The 16189-nt window shown below is 45.9% G+C and overlaps 2 protein-coding genes across 2 annotated transcripts; both read left to right on the top strand. All coding sequences in view use genetic code 11, as the record gives it.

Annotated features, from left to right (window-relative positions):
- Positions 1-237: 237 nt before the first annotated feature.
- Positions 238-1498, top strand: EGR_03078 (Small heat shock protein p36; the record flags this gene model as incomplete). The annotated part of the gene is made up of 5 exons (XM_024492327.1): positions 238-420; positions 508-657; positions 795-992; positions 1040-1163; positions 1209-1498. The coding sequence occupies 5 exons, from the start codon at positions 238-240 to the stop codon at positions 1496-1498; spliced, it is 945 nt and encodes a 314-aa protein (XP_024353253.1).
- Positions 1499-9877: 8379 nt separating this feature from the next.
- On the top strand, positions 9878-14340 carry EGR_03077 (DNA replication licensing factor mcm2; the record flags this gene model as incomplete). The annotated part of the gene is made up of 10 exons (XM_024492326.1): positions 9878-9887; positions 9910-10087; positions 10121-10284; positions 10323-11038; positions 11071-11205; positions 11245-11781; positions 11850-12248; positions 12419-12814; positions 14037-14156; positions 14197-14340. The coding sequence occupies 10 exons, from the start codon at positions 9878-9880 to the stop codon at positions 14338-14340; spliced, it is 2799 nt and encodes a 932-aa protein (XP_024353252.1).
- Positions 14341-16189: the final 1849 nt, after the last annotated feature.

Here is a 16189-nt window from a genome sequence, read left to right as displayed (position 1 = left end):
CACATGCCTCGTTTATGGGTAATCAATTGACCTACCCTTTGTCCAATGAATGCTGTATGTAAACTTACCTTGCTCATGACCTTGGCATTGACAGCCAATCGCACACATCCGAAAACCCTTGACAATGCAGTTATTGGCCAGCTAGACACGAGCCAATTACGTGTGAAGACGAGTACACATAAGTGGATGTGGGGGTGACGCTCAACGCCGTTCGTGTTGTTGTGCTTTTGCGGTGTAATGTCGATTTTCCCTGTTCGCGATGATAGGGATCTGTGGAGCAGGCGACGCAGTCTACTCGATTGGGAGTTTCCGCAAATGGCTCTCATGCCATTCGATCAGGTGTTTAATTGGGTGGAGAGGTCTCGTCAATCCTTGCACGATGACGTCACGAACATGCACAGGAATCTCCTCTCTCTAGAGGTGAGCCGCCTTCGAGCTGAAGTCCGCTAGTTTATGATCTTGGATATGCGTATCCAAGACTATATCACCTGGGATTTGTCCCTTTAGCCCTTTTCAGCAATGGATAACGCCTTTAATAGTGTGATGCAAGAGCTGAGTGCCATTCAACCTCGAGAGTTCCACCCCGAGCTCGAATACACTCAGCCCGGCGAGCTTGATTTCCTCAAGGACGCCTACGAAGTGGGCAAGGATGGGAAGGTGCGTTGCCCTCCTTAATCTGTCAACCTCTTGAACGGAACCGGTACTTGTGTCCACTTTTAAGTGGCTGCATTGCTGCCATTTTTCGTTGTGCGGGTTTCTGTCTGCCTGCCCACCTCTTTCGCTTCTTTTTGTAGTTGCACTTCAAGGTGTACTTCAACGCGAAGAACTTCAAACCCGAGGAGATCACCATCAAGACAGAGAAGAACAAGTTGATTGTTAGGGCTCAGAGATCGGTGACCCGTGGAGATGCCTCGATGTCGGAGTCAGTGGGTCGATCCATTCCACTTCCGCCATCGGTGGACCGCAATCACATCCAAGCCACACTCACATCGGTAGGTTTTGTACCTCACCTCCTTCCTCTAGTGCATTCCTTGTGTAGGACGATGTGTTGATGGTTGAGGCGCCCGTCGACGCGCCGAACTACAAGGCCATAAAGTTGACTCCGGAGAAGGGTTTGGCTATTCAACCCACGGAGGCGCAGGAGAGGCAGCTGGCAGTGACGAGTAGGTTGTTGGGGTGGATGTGTCCCTAACTGTAACATCGTTTAGACAAGGAGGGACTGGAGATCGTCACGGCGGATGATGGGTCGAAGAAGATGCACTTGGAGTTGAAAGTGGACCCTCATTTCGCGCCGAAGGACGTGAAGGTGTGGGCGAAGGGTAATAAGGTGTATGTGCATGGTGTGATGGGGAAGGAGGAGAAGACTGAAAACGCCTCGCATAGTGAGCATCGTGAGTTCTACAAAGCCTTCGTGACGCCGGAGGTGGTCGACGCTAGCAAGACGCAGGCGGAGATGGTCAATGGCCATATGGTGGTGGAGGCACCTCTCTTTAAATGAATGTTCTATTCGTTGTGCTCCCTCGCCTATCGATATCCACTTAAATAAGGTTTTTCCTTCTTCTTCCTGCGCCTCTTTTAGCGAACTTCGTCCTTTTTTATTCGCCTCCTTTTAAGTTTTCACGTCTTATTATCGTCGTGTTGTGGAACTTCTTAAGTAAAGGTTAAATTTTCTGTGTTTTGCCATTCGTTATGTTTTGGTCCTATAATGGGGCTATGTAGCGCGGAGTTTTTTTGCTCCTCATGGCAACGCATTCGTTGCTTTTTAGTTGGAATGTGTCTTGTATTTCCAGTATTTATTGGGACGGGGGAAGTAGTTGCCTTGTCTCATTTGATGATAGGTAGTTAAGCTCTAGTTTTACCGTGGTGCGGCTTCGGTGTTTGCAAAAAAGGATCGTAAAGTGTGGTTGGAAGCTTTACGCGAGCTTATTTTGCAAGACGTTACTGATGGTTGCCTGGAATAACGGTTGGCTGGTACTAGTTGATGCTCAATTTTGCATGGTCCTCTTTGCTTTCCGCATTTTTGTTGCTGCCTGTCAAGCTGCTGCTCCTGCACGTAATACATCGAATTCATATGTTTGCCAGAGTTGGATAGTACCGTTGGCTTGCCTATTTGGCTTTGACGTGTTCAATTGCCTTTGTATACTTACTGCAGCTTTGGAAACACTGCATATCTGGTAAATGCGGTTTCCCATTTGGATTGTCTTCCTCCCTATCCCGTCTCTTCCTTTTGCAGCCTGTTTAAGCCGGCGCAAACAAGCCGACTGTCCTCAACAATAAGGTCATACTGGAAAAGTACAGGTCGTGTTAGTTTACGTTTATGTAGAGAGGGCACCAGGAGCGACATTTTAACACTCAAATACTATATTCACAGAATGTGAAGACGTTATATTGCATCGTTTATTCAAAAGGAATAATTTCGTCAAGTTGGGCTTCATGTGATCCCTATGAGTATTTCAATATTTTCCTTGCATAATTAACCAAAATACCTCCACTATCGTTTAGAACCATGTCATTTCACTGCCCATGAAAATATTAGTAGTCGCATATTAATTGCGACTTTGTCCAAGCACTCTTCACGGCGACACAACTAAAATCCTTGTTTTTTGTTCTCACCATACAATCTATGTTTCCAATGTTTGGCGCTGGATGAAGGTGTTGAAAATGACACTCGTTAAATTATTACTCTCCCCGTTGGCAAGCAACGACACGAAGTGTTAACATCTGTTTCGCCATTTAACCCCCCACGATGGTGACTGGGCTTTTACCGACAGCCCCTAATCCAGAGTAAGTTTTCAATTTCAAGCGTGGCGAATTAGTTTATTAAAGATAGAAACAAACTTCAGGGTGGCAAACAGGCGCCAAGGGAGCCTCCACATGGAAAGTCTTGTCGGTGGGGCTGCAACATCCTGGTACTTTCAGCTTTACGGTCATCGGTGCTGAACTCCTAACCGTCGCGTGCTCCCTCTGTTTTGATGGCTGTTGCATATGACAAGGTGATCTGGAGAGTATTGTACTTTTCTAGTCAAAGCACCTCTTTGGCTGCATCCGTCTCTTCTGTGCTGGTCAAAACCGGAGAGTTGTTTTGGTACCCAGCGTGCGTTAACTTTGAGAAATGTACATACAGACAAGTGATTGTGCTCACTGTTGCCAGTGTCAATTAGCCACTTAGGGTCGGATTTTCTACACGCCATTTGTTCAGGAGAATAAAAAACCGCTGCGGGGCGGGAGCCGCCACAGCAAGAGCCCTTTTTGACACGGAGATCTATGACTGTCTCTGGAAAGTGTCATACTGTTAAACAGTCAAGCGCCTCACCACTGCACTGTACTTGAGGACCGCCTTGGCTACCCGCTGGTTCTATGGCCTTCCTCACAAGAAACGTCATGGTCACACACAACACGGCCACGTAGAATCATAACAGCTATTTGCCTCCAACACCATACGCATAACATCCCACCATCTTTGCGCTCAAAAAAATACGCCAATCACAATCATATGCCTCGTGAGGGGGGTGTAGGTATAGTTCCGCACCCGCAGACAACACAGATACAAGAAGAGACACGGAGTCTTCTCTGATAGCGATTTGGGGATTTGGGTAACGCATTAGCTGCCCTCTCAACATATGCATTTTGCTCTTTTCCTTTTGTCCTTCACTAAATCCCTAAATAACCATTTATTAGACTTAGGTTGCATGCTAACTCAATGGGAGTCGAGAAAACAGCAGTAGCTTATCGCTCAGAGGCACCACGCTCCGGAGAAATTGGTTCTCATGCTCCTTCTACTTAAGAGTGACCGTTGTCACCATCGCAATCGAGGCATGATGGGTTGGCTAAGGAGATTACGCTGAACCCAAGGTAATCTGTTAGGGTGGATGGACGCTGACCAAACGCCCAGTTATGTTGTGAGGTTGCGAAACGTGCGCACATGCAGGCTGGCTGTGTCCTCATTTCAGCCAACCAAGTGAATCTGTGATTGGACGGCACATGTCACGTGCTCGCCACCATCGTCCCGCGTCCTTGCCATCTGATCGATGCGAACTGATTTTCGCCGTGTGCCCATTGGTTGGCTCAACCACACACACACACACCACCACCGCCAAGCGCAACTCGCGCCACTGTGAATGTAAGTCCTCACATCTCATAATACTTCGGTCTGCTCCGACCGGTGGTTCACCTTAGCCACTGTTTTACTTCGGCTATTAGGGCCCCATTAGGGCGTGGCCATGTACACACACGCACACACACGGTGTCCAGGGCATGAGGGCACGTGTGTTGGCTGCGGCCTCATTTAGGACGGCCAATTGCGATGCTCGAGACAAGCGAGACGATCACATATGGCTGAACGACCAATAACAGCTGCGCGTGACCGCCAACCCGAACTGGCCCCTAATAATGGCCGGTCGGATATATTAGTGCCATGGAGCAAGAAAAAAAGATGCTCCAGTGAATTTGCAGCCCAGAATGGACGCCGCCCACTAATGGTAGAGTATGCTGTGCGTCTGGTTGGGCTTCCCAGACCTTTGCAAGGTGGACACTGCTGGATCAGATTGGCCATGGGCGATTGCACTAGAGGGTGGCCAGTGTCTTGCGGGGGGTGTATTCTGCGTGTCTGTAGACTATCGTCGAAACAGGTGATTTAGGTCCACTCAAGGGAGTGGAACATCGTGCTCTCACCGTGGCTTGGGCCGTTTCGTTTGGAGAAACATAGTGTGGCTCTCTTAGACGTCAGTGACAATTCGTTGAGGCTCGGTCGCGTTTCAGCAGCAGTTACTGGGTCGAACTTGTAGTGGTCGCGTAACCCTCTCAAGTGCGTATGAGTACGCACTCAAGGTGAGCATTCGTTGAATTGGACTATTTTGCTCACGAGCGTGGATACACAGTGCGGTTTTCCGTAATTGCAGAAGCCAGTGAGTATATGGGACCCTTGGGTTAATTTATGTATGAGGCTGCACGTGATGATAATAAAATACAGGAGGTTAATGGGGCGTAGACGAGGAAGAGAGGGAAAGGTAAGGTCAAAGTGGAATTTGTGAGTGTTGAACCACTACAGTTCTCCTCCTCTCCGGTGTGTTGTGGACGGTGATGGAAGTATGATGAATTTCCAAACTACGAGGTGGGGCACGCGGGGCGTATGGAAGGTTTTGCAGCTCGTCCGGCGCGTGTGTGTGGATGGCCTAGGCGAGAAGCGTCCTTTTGCTCGCAGGTGAGCTGTCTGTGTGGGAGATGCAGAAGGAACACAGGGTGAAGTGGTGGCATGGAGTGGAGAAGGAGGATCCTTTACCCAACTTTTGCCCTATCTATGCTATCTGTATTCGTCAACGTCAAACAAAGTGTCACCATCAATCCACCACTCTGTACGGGCTGCCGCAGGACGGGCACAGGGAAGGTCGAATGGCATCAACCTTAATAAACACAAAGGGGCACGCTCCAAGATCTGGATGGATTTGTGATTGTCTATTGTACGTAAGTGGATGGTGAGGGTTGGTTTGCACATTCGGTTTTTGAGGTGGTCCGCCTACGAGGTAGGGTCAACTTCACCACTGTTAGAGGGGTCGATGAACATTTCTCCAGGAAGGCAGAGTGTGGTGCCGAAGAGCAGCTCAGAAGGCTAACGGCCAATAACCTCTTTATTTGTGAATTGGATCCTACATAAGACGACAAGAGGCGATTCATTCCACGTCACACTAAGGTTGGCTAAAACACCCAACTCTGTTGGATGTGAGGATATTCGATAAGGACGCTGGTGGCATGATGCTGAGTGGTTACATTTACGTGCTCACAGCCAAGCAAGGCTTGCAAATCTCGTGCTAAGGTAGGTGCAGACCGAAAGCCACGGTCGGTGGTAATTGTCGATGGCGCGTTAGAGAAGGACATCCAACTATGGACTGGTCTAAGGCCCATTGTCTGTAAAGTTGCTCCTCAGGCAACTTTTGTTTGTGGTCTCTGTGCATAGTGACAAATACAGTCAGGCATGGAGGTGATTTCACTGAAGGGAGAGAGAGGACCAGCTACAGTTAAACGGATATGCTTTAAACGTGAGTTGAACAATGGGGATGTACAAAATGCAGATCTGGTGCGGCGAATAACTTCGCCCCCTTCGTTGGGGTATACATAGCCAAGTCCACCGTCATGTTTCTTTGCATATTTAGTAAGGTAGACCAGACCTTTATAAGACGGTCCTGTTTTGTTTCTCCTTGTGTTCCCTTTTTCAATCTCGCTTACCTCTGCCACAATGCAGTGCACACTCGGTGTTTTCATTAAGCAAAAGCCCATCTTGAAATACTGAAGAGTTGGTTTGGTCGAATGCGGCTGCACAAAATGTCAATTCGTTTTACTATGACACTTTAGCGCCAAAGCGCTTGGGCTGTGATCTTCATAGCGAGCGCATTAATGCCTACTATTTATATTTAAAACGATCTGTGGACTCTGTAACGTAACATCCTGTGGTCAGCAGCATCATTAGACCTTCACAGTTCTGTGCTGTTACCCGAGGCGAATAATAAGGTCATTAGTTTGCATTAATGAATTCACTTATGAATCTTAAGTAAAAATTCTTGTACGCTTTGAGAACCGGCTTTGATTGTCTTGATAATATGTTTTTTCCTAACTTACAATAATGTTTACTCGCAACTGGTACACTTTGTGAAGCTGCTTTTCAGTCTCCTGTGTTTACTATTTCCATGTACTGACTTTTAGCTTTGTATGAGAACAGATTGGCCTTTACCTTTGATTGAGGGAGGATAATGGGTTCGTAAGCTATGATTTAATCGAATAATCTCTTTTAATTCAATCAGGACTGGTTTTTGTAGATTTTCTTCTGCCTGTCTTTAATTGAGAAGTTTACGTTTCCAGTCCATAAATCCGTTTTGGTGTCTGTGACTAAGCTTGCATTCCCTTGTTCGCCTGACCATGAATTGTATGTAAGGCTTTGATAGTTTGTTCGACTCTGAGCTTGATTACGCAAACACTTGTACTTTCGTTCCAGGTTATGGTTTCTGGGTCATGCCGGTAGCTTCTCAGTCCCGAAAGATTCGGGGCAACTGCAAGCTCACCCGATGCTAAAAGACAACTACCCTGATTTCTACTGCTGGATGATAAACCTTAGTGTGTCGGAAGAAGTTGCATATGCTGCAGATAGGCGAATCTGTGGCAACCGTAACAGAAGGGCTGAAAATGACGCCCACCTTCGGCGACTACTACAGTCTAGTCGTCAGTAGAGATACTACTCACAATTGAAGTGACACCATCTGAAAAAGTGCTTTCTACGGTACCCGTATGTAGATGTTAACTAATTGATCACGCGATACCTCATCCGATTCTCTACTTACTGAATAGAACCCAAAGAGATATATAAATGGACAGCGCTAAAGTGAGAACAAAGTGGTAAGGAGTATTAGACGCAAAATCTTGTCCCCAGGGGACTATTTTAAATCCCAACTTTTATCAAATAAATCTGCTTTTAGGCCAGTGTTCTTATGAACACCGATGGGCATCCAAGATGGCCTCGTTGTAGAGCACCATTCAGTATCCAGAATTATGAGGATAGCGCATTTCTCCTTCTCTGACAAAGTTCTCTAAAAGAACCAAACCCCACCTCCAGTGGAGCTACCGAGATAGCACAGTAAACCTTGGATCAAATACCTTCTGTTTAATGCAGTTATGATGACTGATGCCCTGATTCGTGAGTGTTTCTCTTGCAATGCCGACTACTTCCTGATGGCCGACGAGGGATGCTGACCAAAGAGAGCACTGGGAAAGGCCCTCAAAAGAAGAGAGGAGCTGTGTAATGCTTTAATAGTTGTTTTAGTTCCGCGTTAGATTATGCGGACACTTAAGTCGCAGCAGATTGTACTTCCACTCAGTTGCATGACATCCAGGTCATGCTATATACCGCTACAATATCAGGCGCGATGGGGTATCATTTCTGCCTTATATCATGATGTTTTGTGGCTGCTGAATCTGTGCTAAAGAAAACAAATCTATGATAAAACGCTTTTAGCGTTCTTTTGATATGCTGACCGGGATCGTTCTTTTACGAGTGAACTTATGTAAGTCAAAATAACAACCCATTAAAGGGTCACGAAATTAAAATAAATGATTTGTGTGCGAACCAGTCTGATATTTTGTAATTACAAAATTAAATCAGTCGCTACCTCCACTTTGCTAAATGGACTTACCTGTGCTTTACCAATGGAAAGGCCAAGCAAAGTGGCTTTGGATAAACACTAGCAACTCCCCTTTACCCTGGGATTTGTGGTCCGATTGCTAACCCTCAGCAAACATTGAGTGTAAGCCGTGGTGTTCGTATGGCCTCTATTGCTTCATTTGACACATGTATTTCGCTTCTGTATGGTAGCATCAGAGAGCATCATTTTGATTGGCCTCTCACAAATGATGAGTTGGCCTTTGCATTTGAAAGATAGGTGAAAATGAGCCATTTACGCACAAGATTGTAAAGAAAGATCGAGTAGCATATTAGGAGAAAGTTCACCTTTACATCATTTTACACTGAACGGGGGCACTTACCAAGAAGGAGATGTTAAAGGAGCAATTAAATGGAATTAAGCTCAAGGACCTCATTAACCTTGTTAGGGGAACTCTAAATGAACTGGATTACATACTTGGTGCACTACACTTCCCCAAGTCACAATCTACCTTCTTCGTCCGGAAAGAAGACGAAAGGAAACTTAATTCTCCACATAATTATACATTATAAAATAATTCTCGTTGCAGTAAACTGATATTTTATTTTGACTGTGTTTATTTAGGCAAACTGTACTTCTACTGAACCGCTGCCTTAAGGTCATATTGCTAGCCTGTTGTTGCTTACCTGCATTACTACAGAACCGGTAGACTTTCTTCGTGCTTCCTAAATAAAAAACGTCCTTCGTAACCCAATTTTCCAGCTTCAAGAGTATGAAATCAGAGGTGGAGGAGGGGAACACGGAATCCGCTGAATTTTAGCAGTACATTATGTCTTCTACAAAGTCTCCCTGTAGAGTAAAGGATTTGAAACGACTAGGGAGCAATACGTTAGTTATTTGTTTAACACTGCTTAGGAACTCTATATTTTTACCTTTGTTAGGTGGCCTGGCTTCCGGGCCATGCCAGCAGACCCCTTGGTCTTCTGTGCATCGACAATATGTACCCTGCCCAAGTAGTTCTCTTTGTCTCCGGGGTAGTCTCGAGGTGCTACAGAAGATCCCAAGAAACTAGTACAGTGTTTTATAGTAGCCTGTAAATCAGACACAACTGTAGCGTCCCGAGACTTCCCTGAAGACGAAAGAAGACACAATACGCGGGCAGAACATATATTCAGCACAGAGAAGGTATCTGGGCTACCGGCATAACACGAAGGCCAGCCCACCCCCCGTGGTACAAAGGTCGAGTCAGAAGTCACTCCTCGCCAATACCGAGAGAAAAAACAGCCATCGTATTACACAACGACTTAATGGTGGGTAGCTTAAAACTTGCAGTGTTTAAAAGAACTCTTAAGTCAAGTTCAGTAAATTAACAGGAACCGTGATTTTTATTATTTCGTATAAAACACCTTCTTGGTATATACGATAAATGAGTTTCGTGGTTTGACATCATTCAAGAAATTAGGCTTGTCGTAGACGGAAATAAAATAGTGGGTTCATTTACGCATAAATAGAATAAAAACAGTGCACCCTGACCATATACTCAGGCCTTACCATAAATTTAAAAGAAACATGCACATTTTCAGTTGGATATTTTTATAGCAAGTGCTTAAACATATGCTGCTGTTCATATGAACACATTTGATAATCATGCTTACTTCAAAATATGAATGGGCCAATCAACTTAAGGGTACTGCTGATACCCCTCAGTCGTAGCGTATATTAACAGGCATTGCGCGATGTCGGTATGTTCCCGATTTGTTGGCTCTAGCGTCTCAGGACAATCCATCATCTCAGAGGAATCTCCGTCGAGATCGTGACAATGGATCATATGTGGAAGATCAACAATTTGAAGATGAGTCCGCTGCCATCCTCGGTGATGAAGATGATGTTCAGGAAGAAAGCGAAGGTGAAGACCTTTTCCGTGATGACATGGAACGAGACTATCGGTAAGTAAATTTTTTCTACATCTCTATTTTTAGACCCATTCCTGAACTTGATGTCTACGAGCCTGAGGGTTTAGCTAGCACAGATGACTTTTCAAGCATGTCACCAACGACCCGAGCTGAGGCTGAACGTGCGATGCGAGAACGTGATCGTGCCGAAGCACTGGCAACAGGACTTCTTCGTCGCGGCTTAGTTGCCGGTAATGCTTAACTACTTCGTTTACCATTCTTTCCTGAGATTTGTACGGTATTGACGAGGAGGAAGGAGAGGTTCCAGCTAGACGTCGTCGCCTTGCCGAACGGGTTGCTGCCGGTCTTGAAATGGAGCCTTCTGGTGACTTCGGTGAGGCCCTAGAAAGCATCGAAAACCTGGAGGACATGCATGGAATGACCGTAAATGAGTGGGTTCAACAACCAGCCACGCGCCAGGAGATAAAAAATCGTTTTAAGTCGTTTCTACGCACCTTCCTCGATGAACATGGCGTTAGTGTGTACGCTGAACGTATCATTCAGATGGCTCGTGAAAACAGGCAATGCCTCTCCGTGGATTACCAGCACTTAGCTGCTGCTGAACAGGTGCTTGCTTACTTCCTTCCCGAGGCTCCTTTCCATGTATTGGAGATCTTCAATGAGGGTGCTTTGGAAGTTACTCTTGCTAGGTATCCTCGATATGACAGAATAAGCAACCATGTTAATGTCCGTATTGTTGATCTTCCGTTAATCGAGGACCTGAGGAGTCTTCGTCATCTTCACCTAAGCCAGCTGGTGCGTACTAGTGGAGTGGTAACCAGCGCAACTAGCGTTATGCCACAGCTCAGTGTGGTGCGGTACAACTGTGTAAAGTGTTCTTGTGTTCTCGGTCCATTCGTGCAAACACAAATTTCAAGTGAAATTAAGCCTACTCTCTGCTCAGAGTGTCAGTCAACCGGACCTTTTGAAATCAACCTTGAAAAGGTAAAGATGAGTACTAAATTCACTCCCTACAGACTGTTTACAAGAACTACCAAAGGATAACCATTCAAGAAAGTCCTGGAAAAGTACCCCCTGGACGGCTTCCCCGCTCCAAAGATGCTATCCTCCTCGACGACTTGGTCGACAGCTGTAAACCTGGCGATGAAATCGTAGGCTATAGTGCCTTTCTCACAGCTTTGTCTCTATAGGAGCTCACTGGCATTTATACAAACAACTATAGCTGCTCGTTAAACGTGCAAACGGGCTTCCCCGTGTTTTCCACCGTTATTCACGCTAACAATGTCATTCGCAAGGAGGATAAACTCGTCCTTGGAAATCTCACCGACGAGGACGTGAAGACCATCACAAAGTTGTCTCGAGACGAGAGAATTGCTGAGCGCATTTTTGCCTCCATTGCACCGAGCATCTACGGTCACGACGATATTAAACGAGGCATTGCACTCGCCCTCTTCGGCGGCGAGGCGAAGAACCCCGGTGAGAAGCATAAGATTCGTGGCGATATTAATGTTCTCCTCTGTGGTGATCCTGGTACTGCGAAATCCCAGTTTCTCAAATATGTGGAACAGCTTGCGCCTCGGTGTGTCTTCACCACCGGCCAGGGTGCTAGTGCCGTTGGTTTAACCGCCTATGTTACTCGGAATCCCATGTCAAAGGAGTGGACCCTTGAGGCTGGCGCTCTGGTTCTCTCTGATAAGGGTGTCTGTCTTATTGACGAATTTGATAAGGTTGGTTTGACATCCTTCTCTCCGTCTTTTAGAGGACATACTTTTGGTATAGTTTATCCTTTACCTAGATGAATGACCAGGATCGAACATCTATTCATGAGGCAATGGAGCAGCAGAGCATCTCCATCAGCAAAGCGGGTATCGTGACGAGTCTTCAGGCGCGCTGTTCCGTCATTGCGGCGGCTAACCCCATTGGAGGACGTTACGACCCGAGTCTGACGTTCTCTGATAACGTGGATCTAAGTGAGCCCATTCTGAGTCGTTTCGACGTGCTCTGTGTGGTGCGGGACACTGTTGACTCAGTGCAGGATGAGATGCTGGCCAAATTTGTGGTGGGCAGTCACATGCGACATCATCCCAACCTGAGTTCTGAGGAGTCAGAAGCACTAGTGGCTCAGCTTGCCAGCTTGGGGGCGACCACGGGAAGTGCCGATGCCAGTGTCGGTGATTACGAGCCTCTACCACAGGTTAGTTATGCTCCAATGTCTCGGTAAGACATGGAACCTCCATTTCAATTCATCGGATCGGTGGCTGAATCCCTGGAAAAGTTGGTGCTGTTAAATCTGCAGTCTAAACAAACATTCTTTTGCAATTGATGGTTCTCTTGCATTGCTTATCTTCCTCCGTCGCTCTACAGGACCTGTTAAAGAAGTACATAATGTACGCGAAGGATCGTGTGCACCCCAAGTTGAACCAGATGGACCAGGATAAAGTGGCAAAGGCTTACGCCGATCTGCGTCGGGAGTCGATGGCTACTGGAAGCATTCCCATCACTGTGCGCCATATTGAGTCGGTGGTGCGTCTCTCTGAAGCCCATGCGCGCATGCACCTTCGCGAGTATGTGAATGAGGATGATGTCAATATGGCTCTCCGCATGGTTCTCGAGTCATTTGTCTCCACGCAGAAGTACGGTATCATGAAGACTATGCGTCAGGTTAGTGGCTCTCCTCCCCCCTTCCCCCACCCAAATTCGAATGTTGAGCCCAACCATTTGGTTCGGGCTATGACCCCAGGGACATTGTTTGGAAGTCTGGTATTCTCGGAATGTAAAAATTCGAAAAAAAATTCGTCAAATTGTTTCGAGAATCGTTTAGGCAATAGGTAATCGAAACACCTGTATCAGGTTAGTATAAATTTTGTTCCCGTCACTTCTTTCAAGAGGTGATCTGGCTATTATTGCCTACTTTTCGGTTGGAAACGTTTTTCTTTTAGAGTCGAAAATGTCGCCACCGATGATAACACAAAGGCTGTTTTCTCGTGCAATTTATTTTACCGCGGCCAAAATAACTGGATATATTAGCCTCGAGGAGAGGGCTTTTCCGACAACTTATCACTCTTGTTTTAAAATGCAATAAAGTACATTTGGAAACACTACAGAAAATATGCTAGAATCGAGTTCAGTAAAAAACTAGCTAGTTTGTCCATGATATAAATTAGCTACCATTATCAAGTTCGTATTAACTATCTTGTATTGACTATTTCATGGACAACTTATTAGTTTAAATCCCGACTGGGATGTTTATTTTATATGTGAACACACGGCTCTTCACGTAATGCCTGTCCCTGAATTAAAATAAGTTATGTGAAGCATTTGTGACTACTAGCATTACTTGTGGACTATAAAAGCAACGTGATCAGCGAGTATCAAGAGCAGCTGTACGATGCAAGGATTGGACTAACTATCCAACACCTTAGGCAGGGTTTGTCGGCCATATAGCTCGGGCTTCAATCTAGACGTCCAGCCCGCGTACCGACTGAAAACTTGCTCTGTTGTGTCTTCTCATGACTCGGTCAAGTGCACTGAGTTTTTACTCTGAATCGCTGCCTCGTTCTGGTTCCTTTATGCAATGCCACTTTAGTCTTTTCACCTCCCCACCTCCTCCGCTTCAAAGCCATTCAAAAATTGGCTGGTGGTTAAAATTTGAAACTTGAGATGGTGATTTTATGAAAATTTGAATTTTTAGATCCCAGCCTAACTTACTTTTATATCGACATAGAAGAACACGGACATCATGGAAATTGCTTTTCGAAAAATAGTACTGGAAGAACCACTACCGCGCGATCAATAGGTATCAGTAGTCATGCGGTAGAAGAGTTGTGATGTTACGAAAAATACGATTTATGTGAATATAAGTTGTTGGATTTTTGTTGAGTGTAAAGCTCCTTTTTGAGCTAAAACACGGTGCTCAAGTTTGGCTTTCATCTACGCTGGACAACTGTCTGATAGGTGACTAATTTTTTATTGCCTTCCGCAGAAGTTTTCGCGTTTTCTGAGTTACCGTCGCGACAATCAAGAGTTGTTGCTGTTCCTGCTGAAGCAGTTAGTGCACGAGCACTCGGCGTTTGAGCGTTCGCGTCAGGCGGCTACGGCGGGAGTGGAAGGGTCGGGCAGAGGTGGAGGGGGCGTCGCTGCAGGTGGAGATACCGGAGCAGGAGTTCGTGGAGCGCGCGCGTCAGGTGAATATTTCCTCGGTGCGCGCCTTTCTAACCAGCGAGCTCTTCACCACCCACCGCTTCACGTACGACGCTGGGCGCAGGTTGATCATCCACAACCTCTAGGTAGGGTCGTCGCTTTCTACTTTTTCCTTCGATTTACGGTCGCTGTGGTGGCGGTGCGCGGCGCAATTTCTGTTAACCCGCTCTCTTGGGTGCAGATTGCACTACCCATCGCCCACACAACATCCGCAAAACATCTGAGATTCATGATTCCATCCCATTATTTTAAACTTTTTGATCCCCTTAGGCGCTCTCACCCTCATCATGTTATCGCTTAGATGACTGGGTACACAACAATGCATTTAACATTCAGATGGTCAAAGGTTTTGTACTTGTTATTTATGTAAATTTACAAGTCCTTACATGGAGCTTGTTCAAGCATTTATTTGGAGTAATGTAGTATCAGTCATCAAAAAAGTTCTTTGCGATCACAATACTTTCCTTTTGTCGTAATTGCTGTTGGGCTGTGACATTGACTATTTAATTTTTACTTAAATTATTATAGTAGACGAGAAACTAGGGGGGGTATGCATGGCCGCTCAGTGTGTATGGGTAAGAATGGTGTGGGCTTCTAGCATCTGTTCGTGTGATCGGGTGCTTTCGGTCATGGACGAACGAAAGTGACGCCCGGTTGGTAGCCTCAAATCGAGAAGCCATTTGCCCCCCTGAAGGGTTGGATTTGTGTTTGAGTCTCTGTGATTCGTTCGAAGCTCTTTGGTTAACAGCCATCTCTGAGACATTAAGATTTCCAGCCTTAATCATTGGTAATACCAGCGCCTAATTTGCGACCTTTGGATCTGTGAATGGTTGATGCTAGTGTTTCAGTGGCGATGACATTGTAGGCTTATGAGTGGGGGACATCTACTGCAAAAGGGTCTGGTGAGGAAAGGGAGCTTATATCGAGCGAACCCAAATCAGTATTTATGTAAGAATACTGGATACCTCGGCTGCCGCAATATGAGAGCAACTTAAGTATTAAATAGTGGTAAAAGGCGGAAGGGAATAAAGTTAGGACGAAACTCCGAGATACATAGCAGCCAAATAAGGTCCTACGCTTTTCACCAGCAGAATTTAAACAATTGGCAGCGACGCAACAGCAGCTCTACTCTCACCTGCCGGACCCCTCAATGTTTTGCTAGACCGCTAGTTTGCTTACAAGATTACGTGGCCAAATATGGCCAGCTGAGTGCATGACTCATGACTAGCCTTCACACCACTACTACTATCAGCTGGGATTAGTCGCTGCTCAGTGACCAATCAACTCCTGGTGGTTGGTGAGTGTGGCTTTACCTTGTTGCTTGGCCATGTCTGGTCATTTGCTAGTCTTGAGCGAAGGCACTGCCGATGTAGGTATGTGTTTGGACGATAGGTTCGGTATGCTTGTATGAGTCCCAACACGAGTAGATAATCACCGTTACAAATTGTAATCCTTCCCTAACGAGTCAATTTGGCTCCGAATTTCAGTTTAGCAGAGATTTTATCTCCATGGCCAAGGATTTCAACCCTAGACACCTGCCGTTGGATCAGCTTTCTACACCATTTCGCTTGTGGCCGTATGATTGTCGGATGCCAATACCAAGAAGGGATGAGGGATGGCAATTTTGAGCCTGGAGAAATATTATCAATGCAATATATAACACTACGGTAGAAGAAGATAGGGATTCAATGGGTTGTATTGCCCTTGCACACTAATTAAAGCGCGGATATTTGCACGGGTCAGTTTTGCAATATGAATGGAGACTCTTTCTTCTGGAAAGGGTTGTTTGGAGATGACTGGTGTGTAGTTTGTTCGGTTACTTTAACTTGGAGCACGAAATCCACCTCTCCTCATAAAGCAATGAAAAACAGTCTGAACTGTACGGTGCGTTGATATCGGTGTCTGTTATCTGTCGTCTGTCAGTGAATGTGTGGT

The sequence above is a fragment of the Echinococcus granulosus genome (assembly GCF_000524195.1).
Source record: "Echinococcus granulosus chromosome Unknown EG_S00015, whole genome shotgun sequence".
Classification (NCBI taxonomy): Eukaryota; Metazoa; Platyhelminthes; class Cestoda; order Cyclophyllidea; family Taeniidae; genus Echinococcus; species Echinococcus granulosus.
The sequence above is the reverse complement of the archived record's forward strand: the minus strand, read 5'-3'. Positions and strand labels throughout refer to the sequence as shown.